Here is a 16,859-nt window from a genome sequence, read left to right as displayed (position 1 = left end):
AATACATATTTTCTACGAAAAGGATTTTAGGGATCTCAAATATTTGAGTTTATCTACTCGAAAGTAGCTTTTTCATAACTACGATGTTTTATATAAAAACACATGATTTGTTAGTATTTATTTAAGTGATAGCAAAATTTAAATTGTCCACAGTAATCAGTACAAGATGAGTAATTATTGAACTTACCACTGAATTTGGAAGTTGTTCTAATTCAATCTGAGTAATGATAGATATGTAATCAAATTACATATTTTGTTCAATGCCTTTAGTGAGTTTACTAATTCAATCAACTGACGATCTTAAATGAAATTATACTCGGTAATATTTTTTTGGTTTGTACAAAACACATAGAGACTAACGGAGAACGTCGAAACAGGCGTCAGGCAGTGTGGTAATAGTAGTACATGTCTTGGATTTCTCAATGTGAATATTCTTCTTATCTTCATAGTATCTTTTAAGGACTTCTAGTTTTGTGATATGTTCATTCAACAAATTTTCGGCAGCTGTCTGTATGTCCTCAGTGTCGATTCATTGTACAATCAACCAATCAACATGTAAAGTACGAATCAACTAAGAAAATGCCACAGGCGTCATCAACTAGTTATCGTCTGCCTCACTTTAAAATATTCCCTCTCTGTCGCCTCAGACTGATATACCAGTGGCGTAGGTTCTTATTTCTTATTTACAAAAAAATATATTTTAAAGATTTAAACATATATTACAGTAGGATATTACTTAGTTATTACTATCTTATAGAAATAGCAACTGTTTATTGCATAGAGGTTTGGTGTGCATGGTATATTTATAATAAACGCAGTGTTTGCACGTGTTGAGTGTAATATTTTATGTATATCGTTAATTAAAAAAAAAAAAAAACATTATTCGCTATCAGAACATCCTAGTTAATCCTCTAATAAGCTATCAGTATCCTCGCTGTTTTTGTCTTCACTTTCTTCCGATGAACCCGTGTTTACTGTAAATATTAAGTGATCTAGAGTGTGGTCTAAGGTGTCCTCTTTTTGTATAAGGTCATTCTCATATTTTTTAACATGTTGGCAAATATTATACCACTCTTATTACCGATACCTCCTCAAATTTTTGCCTAGCGAGTGCCGTTGTATTGTGCGCAACTACCCAATTTTTTACTAACGCCCAGATTTTTTCGATCGGGTTTAGTTCTGGATGATAAGGAGGTAAACGTAGTACACGGTGCCCATGTTGTTGTAACAGTTCGTCTAGTTTGTACTTTATGGGGAAACGAAATTCATTTTCTTGAAAAATGCGGTATAGTTCCGGTTTTGTTAGTTTGGGGTCTGCTGGTAATCCATTTTTTGTTAGCCAGTTTAACATTTCTTCTTTTTTAGAAGCCGTCGTAATATGTTTTTTATTGGTACATTATGGTATGCTGCGTTGTCTATATCGAGGACGGACCTTTCAGGCAGATTCGGCAACAATTGCTTTTGAACCCATGTCATGAAATTTTGATTATTCATGTCTTTATGGTAATCACCAATTTATGTACCTGCAAAAACAAACAAGTATATAGTATATAGTAAGTATTTTATAATTCTATTGGTATATGATAAGTAGGTGGTAAATGCTATGGTTAATCGCAATTTAAATGCAATTGTACAAAAAAATATTTTTTCTATTCTGGCTAAGTCTGGTCGACACTGGAATCTGAATTTAGATATTGACATTAATATTCATAATTTTCGGTATACGATATGCCGAAATATCGATATTTTAGCCATCACTAATTCTATTTTAAAAAATACAAGTATTCAAACTTACCTGATTTAAATATAAATTATCAGTTTTTTACGAATCCTTTTTCTCCACCAGCATGTATTATAATCAGCCGTTGGCCTTTAGAAATTGGCTTCTTCATTCCTTTTAGAGTCTCATCGTACCAGCCTCTGTCTTTAACATGGCTGCTGTGTATGTAAGTTTCATCAGTAAAACATATATTACGGCCTCTGGCGAGATACGATCCAGCTTTCTTTTTTTAGTGTTACGTATTTTTTTCGGCGATTGAAAAGATGTGCTTGGCCCTCTCCAATCAACTTATTGAACTTCTTTTGATATCTTCTGGAAAGTAGACCTTGACACCCCAGTAGCAGCTAGTACTCTTTCCCTGAAATATCACAAAATGTTAATATTCTAATTTAAAATATGACACTCAATAAGTAGGTTCCTATATAAAAATGTGTAAATTCTGCATTTCTTCAACCTACTTCTCTAATTAAATCTCGCTACATACCTGTAATTTTTTAAAGGAATAGTAACTCCTTCATCTGCCTCTTTTTTCATGAAATTAATAATATTTTTATTATGATTTATCGCGTATAATAAGACCTGTTTAACCATTTAATGTATATATTTAAATTATGTTGAGTGCGCTACTGAACTTGGCACATGCGCCTACCTAGAGTAACCGGGCTTGCGCAGAAGAAGACAGACATCAATCATCAAGGAGCCACGAGGCCAACAGCGTTTTTTGTTCAGGCACACAAAGCATTTGTACAATAAAGTGATAATCGAAACAAATCGTTTTATTGTGCTTCTCACATTGTATACAGTCCACTTTAAAACATTTTCAATCAAGATATCCAACCATTTTGGTCTCTTCGAGCGAATTTAGTGTAAAAGCAGCGGCAACAGTTCACGCTGATTCAACAATTCAAGACAGTACTTACAACAATCAGACAATCACAGGCTGAAAAGTGTAGTGCAAATCATTTATTCTTCCAAACCGTAAGTTTGTTCCATTTTATCATCTGCATGCATAGGGATTTCAAATCATTAAAATCGATATTATTTCATTCTGAATCTCTATAAGTATTTTACTGCAAACTAGTTCATTTCATTTAGTCGGTTCTCACAAAACATCACAATGTTAGCAGGAGAAAATGAAGTAAATGTGTCAAAAGTAGATCAATCGAAATCGGACAAAACCGATATTTTGCTAGAGTTAAAAGAGCAACGCGATGTAGTTATCGAAAAGCTGAATAGGTTTATAAATTTCATTAAATGAGCCAACGAATCCGATTTATTAGAATTAGAATCACGTCTAGACCACGTATCGAGTATTTTCAACCATTTCGAACAAGTTCAGTCACGAATAGAATCGCTAGAAAAGTGTACAAATAATTCAGAATATCGTGAAACATTCGAAAACAGCTTCTTCAAAGCACAAGCCGGCGCTAAAAATAAAATTGTAGAGTTTGACAGCAACATACAAGCCAGAATAACAGCTAGTCATAATGTAGCTAGACAAAATAATTTGTTCAACAATAGTGTTACTGTAAATTCAAAAATTACACTGCCACCAATTGACTTACCTATCTTTGATGGCGATCAAAAAAAATGGGTATTTTTCATTCAAAGATTTCAGGCATTAGTTGACCAGAATCAGCAGTTATTCTGCTATAGAAAAGTTGTATTATTTACAGGGCCGACTTAAGGGTGAGGCAGAAAAATTAATTCAGCAACTTGAGTTGACAGATGAGAATTATTTAGTAGCTTTACGTATATTGCGAGAACGATTTGAAAACAAAAAAATTATTATAGACAAACATGTAGAAGAATTATTTAACATGCCAGTAATTACTAAGGAATCAGCTCATTTTTTAAGAAATTTAACTGACACATTCAAACAACTAATTACTTCACTCAAAGCTCTAGGTGAACCAACTGATTCGTGGGATCGCCTATTAATTCAACTATTAAAAATTAAACTAGACGCACGTACTAGGGAACGTTGGCATGAACATTTACATTTACAAAATAAAAGAGAACCTCCACCATTGTCAGAATTTCTCGACTTTTTAGTAAATCGTTGTGAATATTTAGAAAGCAAAGAAAAAACTGATAATCAGCAAACCATGTTAAAATCTAACTATTATAATCACACGCACAAAAATGTAAATAACAGTATACAAACAAACAAAATTAATTCTAAATATCCCTCACGAGGTGAAGGTCAAACAATCACATGTGCCGTCACGCAGGCGCAATGCGCTTATTGCAAAGATCAAGATCATTACATTTATTCATGTAAAAAATTCCTTAAGTTACCAAATTCAACGCGACAAAACGAGTTAATTAAACTAAAATTATGCTTTAATTGTCTCAGAGGTGATCATAGGTCAGATTCTTGCACTCGTGGAACCTGCAAGGTTTGTCAAAAGAAACATAACACACTAATTCATCGAGACTACATTCAAACACAAAATCACAGCAATCCTTCATTAGCCACAAACACACATTTGGCAATTGAAAATAAACAAAACACAGACGCACCTCAAGATACTATCCAACTCTCATCAATCACACATCATCTAAATAATAAAAAACAAAATGTTCTTCCCCAGGTAGCAAGGTCACGTGAAAATGACGTCGGAATCTGGTCATGAGATGACTAGTAATGACCAGTTCAATGACGTGAATATAACGTGAAAATGACCTCCTAATGTCTCGGACCAACGACGTCATTTATATCACATGATTTACACGTCACATAAGACGTGATTTTTAATTGTTGTATGACGTGATTATGGCGTCTACTACTACGTCAATTTGTCCCAGTTTAAAAAATGTTTAATAGGCTTCAATTTGTTTTAATAAAGAAAAAGACTTTACATGTACATAGGAAAGGGAGCACACCTATAAAAATAAACCAAAATATTATTTTGATAAAATTTATTTATCAATAGCATGAAAAACATGATATAACTGCAAAAGAAACTTAAAATTCCAGTTTTCATAACACAAATTAACAATGTATTGTAATATCTGTTCAAATTAGAAATACTGAATAGTATATGGTTTATTTATTATGAAAGTAATATTTTAAAATGTCAAAACGTCCTGTGAAACAAATGACTGCTCTATTTGCATGAAAAATTGGAAAAAAGAACCTAAAATTGGCTATGAATAATAGGCATTGCCATTAGAGAACCCCTTAATTCAAGAACAATACATTTGGCAGTTATTTTCCCAACAGGCCATATTTTGAGATCTGTGAGATTTTCAACTATGAAAATATTTAAATTGCTGGAAGGATATGGATATGTATATAAGTCTGAATAGCCAAGAAACTCTTTGCCAATAAGATATATTTGACTGTCAGCAGATTTTACTATATTATGAATTTCAACTATTTTATTCCCAATTAAAACATAACTATCCGCCTTAGAATGATTAAATGCTGATAATGTTATGCCTGGTAATCTTAATTTATGAAACTGTTGATTCCATTTCAAATTTTCGTCAAAAATAAGTGGTCCCAATGTATGTTTACTTTCCAATTTATACGTAATATTAGATACTGGCTGTGAAATTAAAAAATCCTTTTCAACAAGTCGTCGATGAACTTGTTGTAGGGGATTGGTTGGAGATTTTATTCATGATTTTATCTCTCCCAAATAATTTTCAAACGGAAAAGTCGAAAAATTGTCCAATTTGCCTAATAAATCTACATCATCACAAAGATGTGACATTAAGTGTACATTATAAACCATGAACTCCAAACCATACAAAGATTTTGAATGTTTGATAAATACATTTATGATATTTCTCACAAAAGGGATTTTAAATTTTTCAATATGGCTCTGTGATAACAATATTGAAACAGAAAAATGAAGAGCAAGAAAGTTTTCATATATAGCTAAATCCACAATATCTTTAAGAACCGAAGGACCTAAGTACACTAAAAACATTCTATATTCAGTAGCTTTCCAATAATTTAGTTCATTAAGCGAACGGGGTTTTCGATTGAATTCTACTGGTATCATATTTTTAAGGTTGAGCAATCGTTCTGAAATCATTTTAACTCTCTGATGTTGTAATCTAACCTTCAAGGATCCTGCAATCCAAGTATTCAGTAGCTTTCTAACTACTCCTAAGCAAATGTTGTGCATGTAGTTAATCGGAAAACTACTAATTAGATCAATTGGTAATTCATGAAAACTAGTCTGCGAGATATGATGCTCATCATCCAATTGTAAGCGAAAAGATTCATTCGTGCGTTTCTGACCATTTAAACCATTGAAAACTACCTTGTGTTTATAATATTCTCAGTGAATTGTGCATCTATCACAAGAGGAATATCCTGAGTGGAATTTAGTGCCTTTTAGATAGGCCCTTGCAGGTGCATCGCACACAAAACTATGTACCTCTAATGTGAAGTGTTTGTTACAAATAACAAAACCATTTTGCAATAAATCTTTCAATTCTACTATGAATGGATGAAGAAATGTATTTAAAGGATGTGGTTTATTTTTTCCACAAAAGATGGAAATTGCAAAAGGTCTACTACCAGAAATATTTTTTATTAATCCCAAAATAGGCCAAAACTGCATTTTTGAACTTTTGAAGAGTGGAATGCCATCAACATTAAAACTAATTTGAATTTTGTCTACACAAGTATCATTTGAAATAAGCTTAGAAAGAGCACTCCTCAATCCAAAATAACAGAACTGACCAGATTCTATATCAACAATTGGTGTAAATTTTGGGGTTGATAACAAGGTACGACTGTCTAAAGGAAGTTCAGGGTGGTAAGGATGAAGCAAATGAAGTAGGTGTGTCAAAGCAGAAAGTGAAATTTTATGTTTTATAGCCCATTCAGCCAAATCATTAGCAATAGAAGTTTCTGTGCATAATGAATCATTGTTATCAGAACTGATTGATTTATCAACTTTAACAGATGATGTACTAGTACTAGTACTACTAGTGTTGCTGCTAATAGTATCATTGAAGAAAAAGCAGTCATTTGTTTCATCAACATTTTCTGCACCCCGTCCAGGGTTAACAGAGGTTCTTGACTTATATTGAAATTCTTGTTTGGTCGCTTGTAAAGCCCTTCTACACTTTTGTCTTGAACCAACCAATTCTTTCAACTTACGTTTTGACATTTTTAAAAATAAAAATATATGCTAATAATTCATAAAAAGTAGTTGATAATACAATCAAACCAGAGCACCAGCATTTCTTTTTTGCTCACGTTGTTTGGCATGTTTTAGCCATATTTTGATAGCATTTTCCACATCTGCTTGAGAGGTCAAGGGAGTTTTGATTTGTATGGCACCTGTAACGAAATAAATGAGTGGTTATTTAATGAGAATTATCCCTGCCGCAGAAATAAAAAAATAGTATTATTCTATTATGCTTTATGAAGGACGAATTTAGGCAGTACCACACAAAAACAACGAATAGTACTTACGAATGATGACAGATTTCACTAAAGTGTTGGAAAATGGCACTTTATTGTTTCTCTGCCCAGCAAAATTATACAATTTGGCCAAACTGTTGGTCAAGAGTAGTCTCATGATTCTATTAACATGAGCTGTGGTGCCATTTACTCCAATTGAGGAAAGGTAGGATGCCTAAAGCAAAAAATAAAACTACTATAATAGACCTCCATAATAAAACTATCACAAAATTCTATTTTAGAGTAAGTACAATAAATATTTAGATTACAATTACACTTAAATCAATGGGAGATGTCTAATTCTTAATTCACTTTTAATGAAATTCTATGTAAAAAGTACTTACCAAATCATTAAATTTTTCTTCGGATTTCAAATATTGTTCCAAATTTTCAAACCTCCTTTGATCGTTTATTGGAAACTGCACGGGTATGTCATTGGGTAGACTAGCAACTACTGAACTTCGAGAGTTTTTTAAAAGAGTCTTTACTTCCTTGACCTCTTCTCTCAACTTTTTCAATTCCAGAAAAATTTTCTCTAAATCTATTATATATATATAAAAAAAAATTATTCACAGTATTAAACAAATAAAAGAACCTACTTTTTGGATGAATTCTATCTGTATTCTCTTCAGACTGTATATTGGAAGTTGTTTGAATTGATTGCGAATGTGATCCCCCAGGTGTTTGAGAAAGCAATTCTGTACTTTGTCTAGTGGAAGTTGATGGAGATATTTGTGAATTTGGTTTCACAATCGGCCTAGAAGCTGACTTACCTAAAACAAAAGAAGAATTCTAATTTTTTATTATTTATTTTCAGTGTCAGATTGTACGCTTAGTATCTACGCTAACTGCGTAGAGCCCAGTTTGATCTCATACCTATTAATATCTATAAAAATATTTCATCCTCTTAAAAAATTATTTGTAAATAAAAAAATAAGTTAGACATTATTTCGATTAAAGCTATTTTAAATAGAAACATATTTAAAGAAAAGTGTACTTACCAGAGCCACTCACAGAAATATATTTTTGGAAAGATGGAGGCCTTATCAGATTTGATACTGTTTCTCCTTCACTTTCACTGTCACTCAAAATCCTTCTACTAACGAATTTTCTCCTAGTTCGCTCTCCCTCACAATCTGAAGTAAGGTTGTCCGAATTATATTCGCATTTCTTCAGTTTTTTTTGTGCCTTGTTGAGATCATCTGAAAAATAAAAAACAAATATGTATAACAAATACCCAGAACCACACCACAACTCTTTAAAATTCTTTTGAAAATATAAACTTAATGAAACAAAACTAAATCACGCACCACATTCAAAAAATATTCTTTTTACTCCAGACAACTTCCAATTATGTTCATTTGGTTCTTCACATAGTGTGAGAGCCCTATTGAAAGCAGCACTCGTTCTGTATGGTGGCCACAAAACATTCTGCTTCAAAGGGGTGAACCAGGAAGAATGAACCAAACCTATTAAACCATTTTCGGAAAATTCTACACCCACAAATGCAATTGTTACTATAAAACTACAAAATAAAGGTCAAAACTCATACCACTGCTAAATACCAAGTTAATAAAAATGCATAAAATCTACTTCTATTTGTGACAAACAAGGTAAATCATAGCACTACAAATATAGCCATTTAAGTCAATGTATGAAGTTAAGACATATGGTTTATTGAGTTTCTTCATCTATTTGAGCGCTAAAATTTTGGAGGCAATTTATTCAATCAATACCTCCAATTGGCTATTTCCCAATCATAAATGTTTCGCTTGAAACATGAAAATTATAACTGAATAAAATTAAGAATTGAGAAATTGAATTATTATTTTCGACCATACATGCCATAACCTTTAACCAGATATATTCAAATCAAAAAATATAAATAACTATAATAATTATTATACTTACCACAATGGAACAACAGAAAAACTAAAAACACTAATAGCAGCACCGCAGATCATCTAACTATTATTAAATAAAATATATATTCATAATAAAATATATAATCATAATAACCAAGCCGGTTTATGATTAATATAAAATGGTCGTTCGTTGTGGATGGCGGGTTGTCATCATCATGTTGGCTAGCGGCGCAAGCGCATACGCGTTACCTTAGTAGATCCCGCCAATTATTTTTATAGGAAGTTTCTTAAAAAAAATTATTTATAGATATTAGATAATATTATAGGTTTTGTTTAAATACCATATAAAAAGATCTCAATTTTTTTGGACTTAATAAATAAAAAAATGCTGGAATTTTCAGTGTCATGGTTGTTTATTATCGAAAATAGCCTCACAAAATAATTACATTAGTCACAAAATAAAACAAATGAAATATATCTGATTTTTTCAGATGAGTTATCACTAGATAGTCTCGTCATTATGACGTGACAAGATGTCGTGTTATACACGTCAATTATTTGACGTTATTATCACGTCGATTTTTGGTGGTCTCAGTGTTTTCGACCAGTGATCACCAAATGTTGACGTCATTATGACGTGCCCTTGCTAGCTGGGTCTTAGCACAGCGGCTGTATTCCTCAAAGACAAATCAGGCAATTTAATCAAAGCACGTGCATTGTTAGACTCGGGTTCTCAATCAAATCTAATAACCTCTGACCTTGCCCGAAAATTAAATATCGGTACTACCAAAATAAACTTACCAGTGATCGGTGTTAATCAGGTTACTACTAATATCACAGAGCAATTAAATATTGATATAATTTCAAGAGAAAACAATTCTTTTCAACAAAATGCTACATTTTTAGTTATAAACCAAATAGCGGGTAATATTCCAAACTTCAAAATCGATTGTCAACATTTAAATATACCGAAACGAAACACATTACTCTTGCGGATCCTGAATTCGATAAATCCGCCAAACTGGATATTCTCTTAGGCGCAGGTGTCTTTTGGGATGTTTTAGCGGATGGGCAATTTAAGCTCGGCGACGGTAAACCGATACTTCAGAAAACATTATTTGGATGGGTCATATCGGGACCCATATATCAAAATTATTCAATTCAAAATAACAGTAGTAATACCATATCATGTAATTTAATCACAACTACGCTTGAAAACGCAATTGAGAAATTTTGGAAAATCGAGGAAACCAAGACGATAACAAAACCAAACGGACGATTGAAGAAAAACAATGCGAAGAACATTTCCTAAAAACAATTCAGCGGACCGAAACTGGCAGATTTCGTGCGACGTTGCCAGTTCGCGAAGGTGTAGGCGATTTGGGGAATTCGAAGATGAATGCGATTAAAAGGTTTCACAAATTAGAAAGTAAACTGATCAATGATACAGTCATACGTCAACAATATTCGGAGTTCATGAGGGAATATGAAAAACTCGGGCACATGACCAAGGTGCCGACGTGGGCAACGGAAGTGGATGGAAAGGGAGTTTTTTACCTACCACATCATGGTGTCGTGAAGGATAGTGCAACCACTAAACTACGAGTGGTGTTCGATGCATCCGCCAAAACAGGAAACGGTATTTCGTTGAATGATACGCTAATGGTGGGTCCTACAATACAGGAAGATCTTTTTGCTATCATCATTCGTTTTAGACAACACAATGTAGCAATGGTAGCGGACATAGAGAAGATGTACCGGCAGGTGGAAATTGTAGAAGAGCAACGTGATTTACAGCGAATTATGTGGCGTTCGGATCCAAACCTGCCTCTAGAAGTCTACACATTAAACACCGTAACATACGGCACAGCTCCAGCTTCATTCATTGCTATACGATGCTTGCACCAACTCGCTTTAGAAAACAGTAAAAAGTACCCAGTAACATCACAAGTAATAACTCGCGATTTTTATGTTGATGACCTCATCACTGGTACAGACACCATTGAAAATGCACAAATTTTGAGGCAAAACATCACCAACATTTTAGAAAGTGGATCCTTTCCTCTTCGGAAGTGGAAAACTAACAAACCAAACATTTTCAACGATATTAACAACATTTCAGATCTACCAGATCATTATCTATCAACCGATGACCAATCAAAAGCTTTAGGGCTTGTCTGGAACTCTCAATCAGACACGCTACATTTCAGCACAGATTCAATACAAATTGAAAATAACAATTTCACAAAACGCGAAATACTCTCCGTAATTGCTCAGTTATTCGATCCATTGGGCTTGGTCGGTCCAGTAATTGTTAAAGCCAAAGTTATCATGCAAAAACTTTGGCAGCACAAAGTAGATTGGGATCAAATTGCTCCTTCACCAATAATTTCAGAGTTTATTCATTTACAAAAGGAATTACCTATTTTGGCTACAATTAAAATTCCTTGACAAATAACAGTTCCCAAAGCCAATATTATTGAAATTCACACTTTCAGCGATGCATCTACTATCGCGTATGGTGCGTGTTCATACCTACGAACTGTAGATAACTCCGGACAATGCTCTGTACGTTTAATTTGTGCTAAATCAAGAGTAGCACCTTTAAAGGTTGTCACGTTGCCACGCTTGGAGCTAAACGCAGCTTTATTAGCAACGAATCTGACAGCTAAGCTCATGGAGGCTTTTACTTGTCGTATATCTAACATTTTTTATTATAATGATTCAACCATCGTTTTATCGTGGTTAAATACGGAACCCGCACTTTTAAAAACATTTGTAGCAAACCGCGTAGCGGACATACAAGGAAAATCCAAAATCGAAAATTGGCAACATGTAAAATCCGAACATAACGCGGCTGACATCATCTCGAGAGGATCACTACCCAGTCAGCTGCTCGAATGCGACATGTGGTGGAACGGGCCATTCTTTCTAAGCAATCCTAATCAACCGGTCACGAATAATAATTTTTTACCACTCAATGAATTACCAGAGGTAAAAAATTCCGCGTTAACACAAAATGTAATTATAGCTGATAGTACGATATTCGAGAGATATTCTAATTTCGACAAATTAAACAGAGTCATAGCGTGGATTTTACGATTTAAAGGTAACACATTACGTGCAAAACATGATAGAATATACGGTACAAAACTCACAGTGCACGAATTAAAACTGGCAAAACAAAGTATTATAAGGGCAACGCAATCAGTGCATTTTGCGGAAGAAATAAAATGTTTAATTAAAAATAAACCGCTAAACGCTCATTCAAAATTGTTAACTTTAAACCCATTTTTAGATAGCGATCATTTATTGCGGGTAGGGGGGAGAATTGTCAATTCAAACTTTTCATTTGACAAAAAATTCCCTTACGTCATACCTCATAATGGTCACGTCACGCGCCTTCTAATCGAAAGAGAGCATACATTATTATTACACGCTGGTGCTCAAGCAACTTTGGCCTCTTTCAGAAACAACTTTTGGCCATTGCGGGGTAAACGAATTGTCAAAAAGATTTTACATCAATGTATAACTTGCTTTCGAGTAAAGCCTCGCTCTTACAATGAAAAAATGGGAAACTTACCTAGCGTACGCTTCGCACAAGCTAGACCGTTTTTAAGCAGTGGCATCGATTACGCGGGGCCATTTTCGGTCAAGGAAGTTAAGCACAGAAATAGAAAATTTATAAAGGCATATTTGTGTATTTTTATTTGCATGACTACCAAGGCTGATATATATTCTGACAATGGGGGATGTTTCGTTGGAGCAAACAATGATTTGCGATCGTTCCTAAAAACATTAGAACAAGACAATTCATTTTCTACATTTTGTGACACACAAGAATTCGGTGGCATTTTAACCCTGCGAACAGCCCGCATATGGGTGGTTTGTGGGAATCGGCTGTGAAATCGGCCAAATATCATCTAAAAAGAGTGATAGGTCTAAACTGCTTGTCTTTGGAAGATTTTACCACCCTATGCATTCAGGTGGAGGCCACTCTTAATTCTAGACCTCTCATCCCATTAACCGATGATCCCAACGACCTTTGTCCTTTAACTCCCAGTCACTTTTTAATTGGCGACGTGTTGAAGGCCATACCTCAATCAAACGTTCAGCAAATACCAGTTAACAGGCTATCAACGTATCATGCACTGCAGCAAATGTATCATCATTATTGGCGACGTTGGTCTTCCGAATACGTCTCAACTTTGCAGCAACGTGTAAAGTGGAAAACTGCAAGTAAAGAACTTCTCAATATAGGAGCTCTCGCCTTATTGAAGGATAAGAATTCGCCGCCATTGTATTGGGCTTTAGCTCGCATTGTTAAGCTGCATCCAGGCAGCGATGGCATCACTAGAGTAGTTACCCTCCGTGCGAAGAATGGAATCCTGAGGAGGGCGGTGTCAGAAATTTGCGTCCTACCCATAGACGTTTAAAAAGTGTTTCTTAGTGATTGACATTTATTTTGACATTTTACTTTTAAGTTGTTTGAAAACACATATAAATTTCATAATTTTTTATATTATTTGTCGTTTGAAAGTCGAGCCTTTCAAGGAGGCCGGTATGTTTAACCATTTAATGTATATATTTAAATTATGTTGAGTGCGCTACTGAACTTGGCACATGCGCCTACCTAGAGTAACCGGGCTTGCGCAGAAGAAGACAGACATCAATCATCAAGGAGCCACGAGGCCAACAGCGTTTTTTGTTCAGGCACATAAAGCATTTGTACAATAAAGTGAAAATCGAAACAAATCGTTTTATTGTGCTTCTCACATTGTATACAGTCCACTTTAAAACATTTTCAATCAAGATATCCAACCAAGACCTTGCTTTCCAACTTTTTTTGCGGACATTATTAAAACGATTTTGTCCCTAATGTTAAAAAACAGCGCTATCTGTAGAATAAACTATGGCACAGACTAAAAAATAACACCGAACACAATAAATCACACTATCTACTGAACAACGAATAATACTAAATGCTGAATGTCCGATGTTCGTTCGGTTATGCATCTGACCATAAGCGCAAATTATTTATAATATTACCGTACTTTCCTTCCTAAGTAAAGGCTTGGCAATATCGAAGAGAGGCTCGGGATGGTAATAGATCCATGTATGGAGTGTAGAGAAGGAGTAACATCTTTTATGGACGGTACGTTTAAAATATGGTCTGAATTCTGTAGGGATAATACGTGGCGCTGATTGTACTATGAGATTGAGATCTGCAGTTAAACACTTACTATATCTGAAACTAGCTTCAGATTCTATAAACTAACGAAAACAGAATATTATGTAGGTGGTGAAAAGAATTAAACAACGTTTAAAAATATTAAAAAAAGAGTAAAAAAATCATGGTGAAAACTTGTTGTATTTCTGGATGTATAAGTGGTTCTTTAAAAGATTGTGGTATTCGTTCATCTCAAAATATAAAACAAGCAAGTCTCTTTGGAATACCAAAGGTAAGTCATGTTTGAATCTCTTAGAAAGCAAAATTCATTCAAAATTGATATTTTTATATGACTATAACTATTATATTAGTTGCTAATGAAGTTCAATATTTTATTTTTATGAACCGAAATATTTTTTTTATTATTCTATTATTTTTATTGATCTAATTATATCGCTATAATTATTATATTAGTTACAAATAAAATTCAATATTTTATTTTAATCAACCAAAATGTTTTTTTTATACTATTTCATTATTGTTACATGATTCTACTTTTTTTTCATATTAGAATATATGTATTATCTAAACCAAATAAATAGCTAAATAATAAAGTTAATTTAACGAGATTCTGTTTTTCAAGCGAATACCCTCTATAATCAGCGCCACCTATTTTCCCATCAAAAATCAGCTCACATTTTTTAACCCAGAGATGTTCCTCCTTCTCTACACTCCATAGATCCATGGTTACGCGACGACTTACCTTCGAATTCTGATTTGGACCATGCGGCATTCGTGCAGCGTTGCGTCTATTTAGCACTTGCATTTCTATATGAAAAATACCGAACAATCGTAAAAAAACGCCAGTGTCACATAAATGGAATGGGCCTAAGAGAGAAGGAAATTATTGCGGACTTTGTCAGTTATGACGCGTCTGGCCTTTTCTTAGCTGATTTGTACTTTATACAATAAGTTTTTACATATATTTAATGTATTTAAATATTTACCTCTATTATTCGATTCACTTCCCCATTTTGTTTTCTATTAGCATCTTGATTAGCCATTCGAAGTATTATGTGATGTGGAGTTGTCAGTATTGGTATTACCATTCGTTTTCTTAATGCTTCTTTTACACTTGTCAATTTGTCACTGTGCAATCCAATCAAACGAAGACTACGAAGAAGAAGAGGAGAAGCAAGAAGTAGAAGAAGAGAAGGAGGACGAAGTATAAGGAGAATAGCAGAAAAATACTTTTGAGTGGCGGTGTCGTGATTTTTAAAAAAATTTTCTATCGGAATTCAAATTTCCGTTCTAATTTTTGTAAAAATTTGTTAATTTTCTCAATAAAGTTTGTTGAAAAAATCCTATTTTTTAAATTTAAATAAATTTCAATCATTTTTATGCTCCTTCCCGTCAATTTGATGCCCAATTCCATTTGGCACAAAAATTTCAAAAATATGACAATTTATTATTCAACTATCAAGCCGATAATTTTTCTTATGTCTCAAGTCTATCAATTTCAATAAATTCCAATAAAACAACTTGAAAATAGCAATTTTTTTTCGCGTAATTTCGATGCATAAATCAAAGATTCTCAACATTTTTTTAGAATATTGTTGTGTATCGTAAAAAGTATAGAAAAGAAAAACAGCAGTGAGCGAAGAATTACTTAAACTAAAAAAATTTGATTCTTGTATTTTCTAAAATTAATATTCATCATAATAGAAGAGTGATAGTAAATTGACCAAATTTCGACTGGGAAAATGTGAAAACCAACCTGGAAAAATCGGGAGCAGACGAGTACTTGATTTTCAATTTCTACTGAACACCTATTTCAAGAAAAGTTGTGAATGTAACGGATAAAAGTATGAACAACTGTTGACTCGTTTTTCCTGAATTCTCTGTATCTGAGTTAAGAAGCTATGTGCATATCTATGTACTCTGCTTGGAATTGAAGGTAAAGTTATTCCAAGTTTCTCAGACAGAACTAAGACACCGAATGAGAACTCTTACGACAGAATAGAGTGCAGGAAAGCACATTCATTACTTCCTCTACCTTCCGTTGAACTATCAAGAGCTTCTAGAAGAGCGGGGAATGCAGGAAGTTGTTTCATTGAGGTCAACACTGCTTCGAGCATTTCTATACACCTTGTTTTACACAGTGTCTTTGAAAACTAAATTTACCTGGCTCAATTCAATCGGAGATATGGAAAGTTGCTGTATACTGCAAGAAGTTACATCTTGGAAATTCCGGTTTGGACTTTCTTAATTATTCCACTCATTTTCATCTGCCATTATTGTGAAAAACTCTAGACTTTTTTCGATTCGATTTACTTCAGCGCGAATTCTGAAGCTAGATTTACTATAAAATTTCCTTGGACGAAACAACTCCCAGTTGCATCTATAATTTCATGTTCTATATGATACGTTTTGGACACAACATGAAACCATCATTTAATAATTGGAATAAGCTTAATTGAGGTACAATCTGCGAAACGGTTTTTGTTGACAAAAATCTTGAAGAAGCCTATGGATATTTAGCGTCAGTGTGTGAAGTAACTTTTCTTAATTTCATAACTTTCCCATTTTCTGAATAATTCTCGTATT

The 16,859-nt window shown here is 33.7% G+C and overlaps 1 protein-coding gene across 1 annotated transcript; it reads left to right on the top strand.

Annotated features, from left to right (window-relative positions):
* The first annotated feature begins 10,477 nt into the window (after positions 1 to 10,477).
* LOC130902885 (uncharacterized) lies at positions 10,478 to 13,518 on the top strand. Its single transcript, XM_057815165.1, has 3 exons — positions 10,478 to 11,478; positions 11,581 to 12,034; positions 13,069 to 13,518. Exons 1-3 carry the CDS (start codon positions 10,478 to 10,480, stop codon positions 13,516 to 13,518), a joined length of 1,905 nt encoding a protein of 634 aa, XP_057671148.1.
* Positions 13,519 to 16,859: the final 3,341 nt, after the last annotated feature.

The sequence above is a fragment of the Diorhabda carinulata genome, chromosome Y (genome assembly GCF_026250575.1).
Source record: "Diorhabda carinulata isolate Delta chromosome Y, icDioCari1.1, whole genome shotgun sequence".
NCBI lineage: Eukaryota > Metazoa > Arthropoda > Insecta > Coleoptera > Chrysomelidae > Diorhabda > Diorhabda carinulata.
This window is presented reverse-complemented; position numbering and strand designations above follow the sequence as displayed.

Coding starts and splice junctions, on each gene's coding strand:
- LOC130902885 (XM_057815165.1), top strand. CDS start 10,478: ATGAATGCGATTAAAAGGTTTCACAAATTAGAAAGTAAACTGATCAAT. Junction 11,479..11,580: donor CCTTCACCAATAATTTCAGA/GTTTATTCATTT, acceptor TCACACTTTCAG/CGATGCATCTACTATCGCGT. Junction 12,035..13,068: donor TAAGCAATCCTAATCAACCG/GTCACGAATAAT, acceptor CTATGCATTCAG/GTGGAGGCCACTCTTAATTC.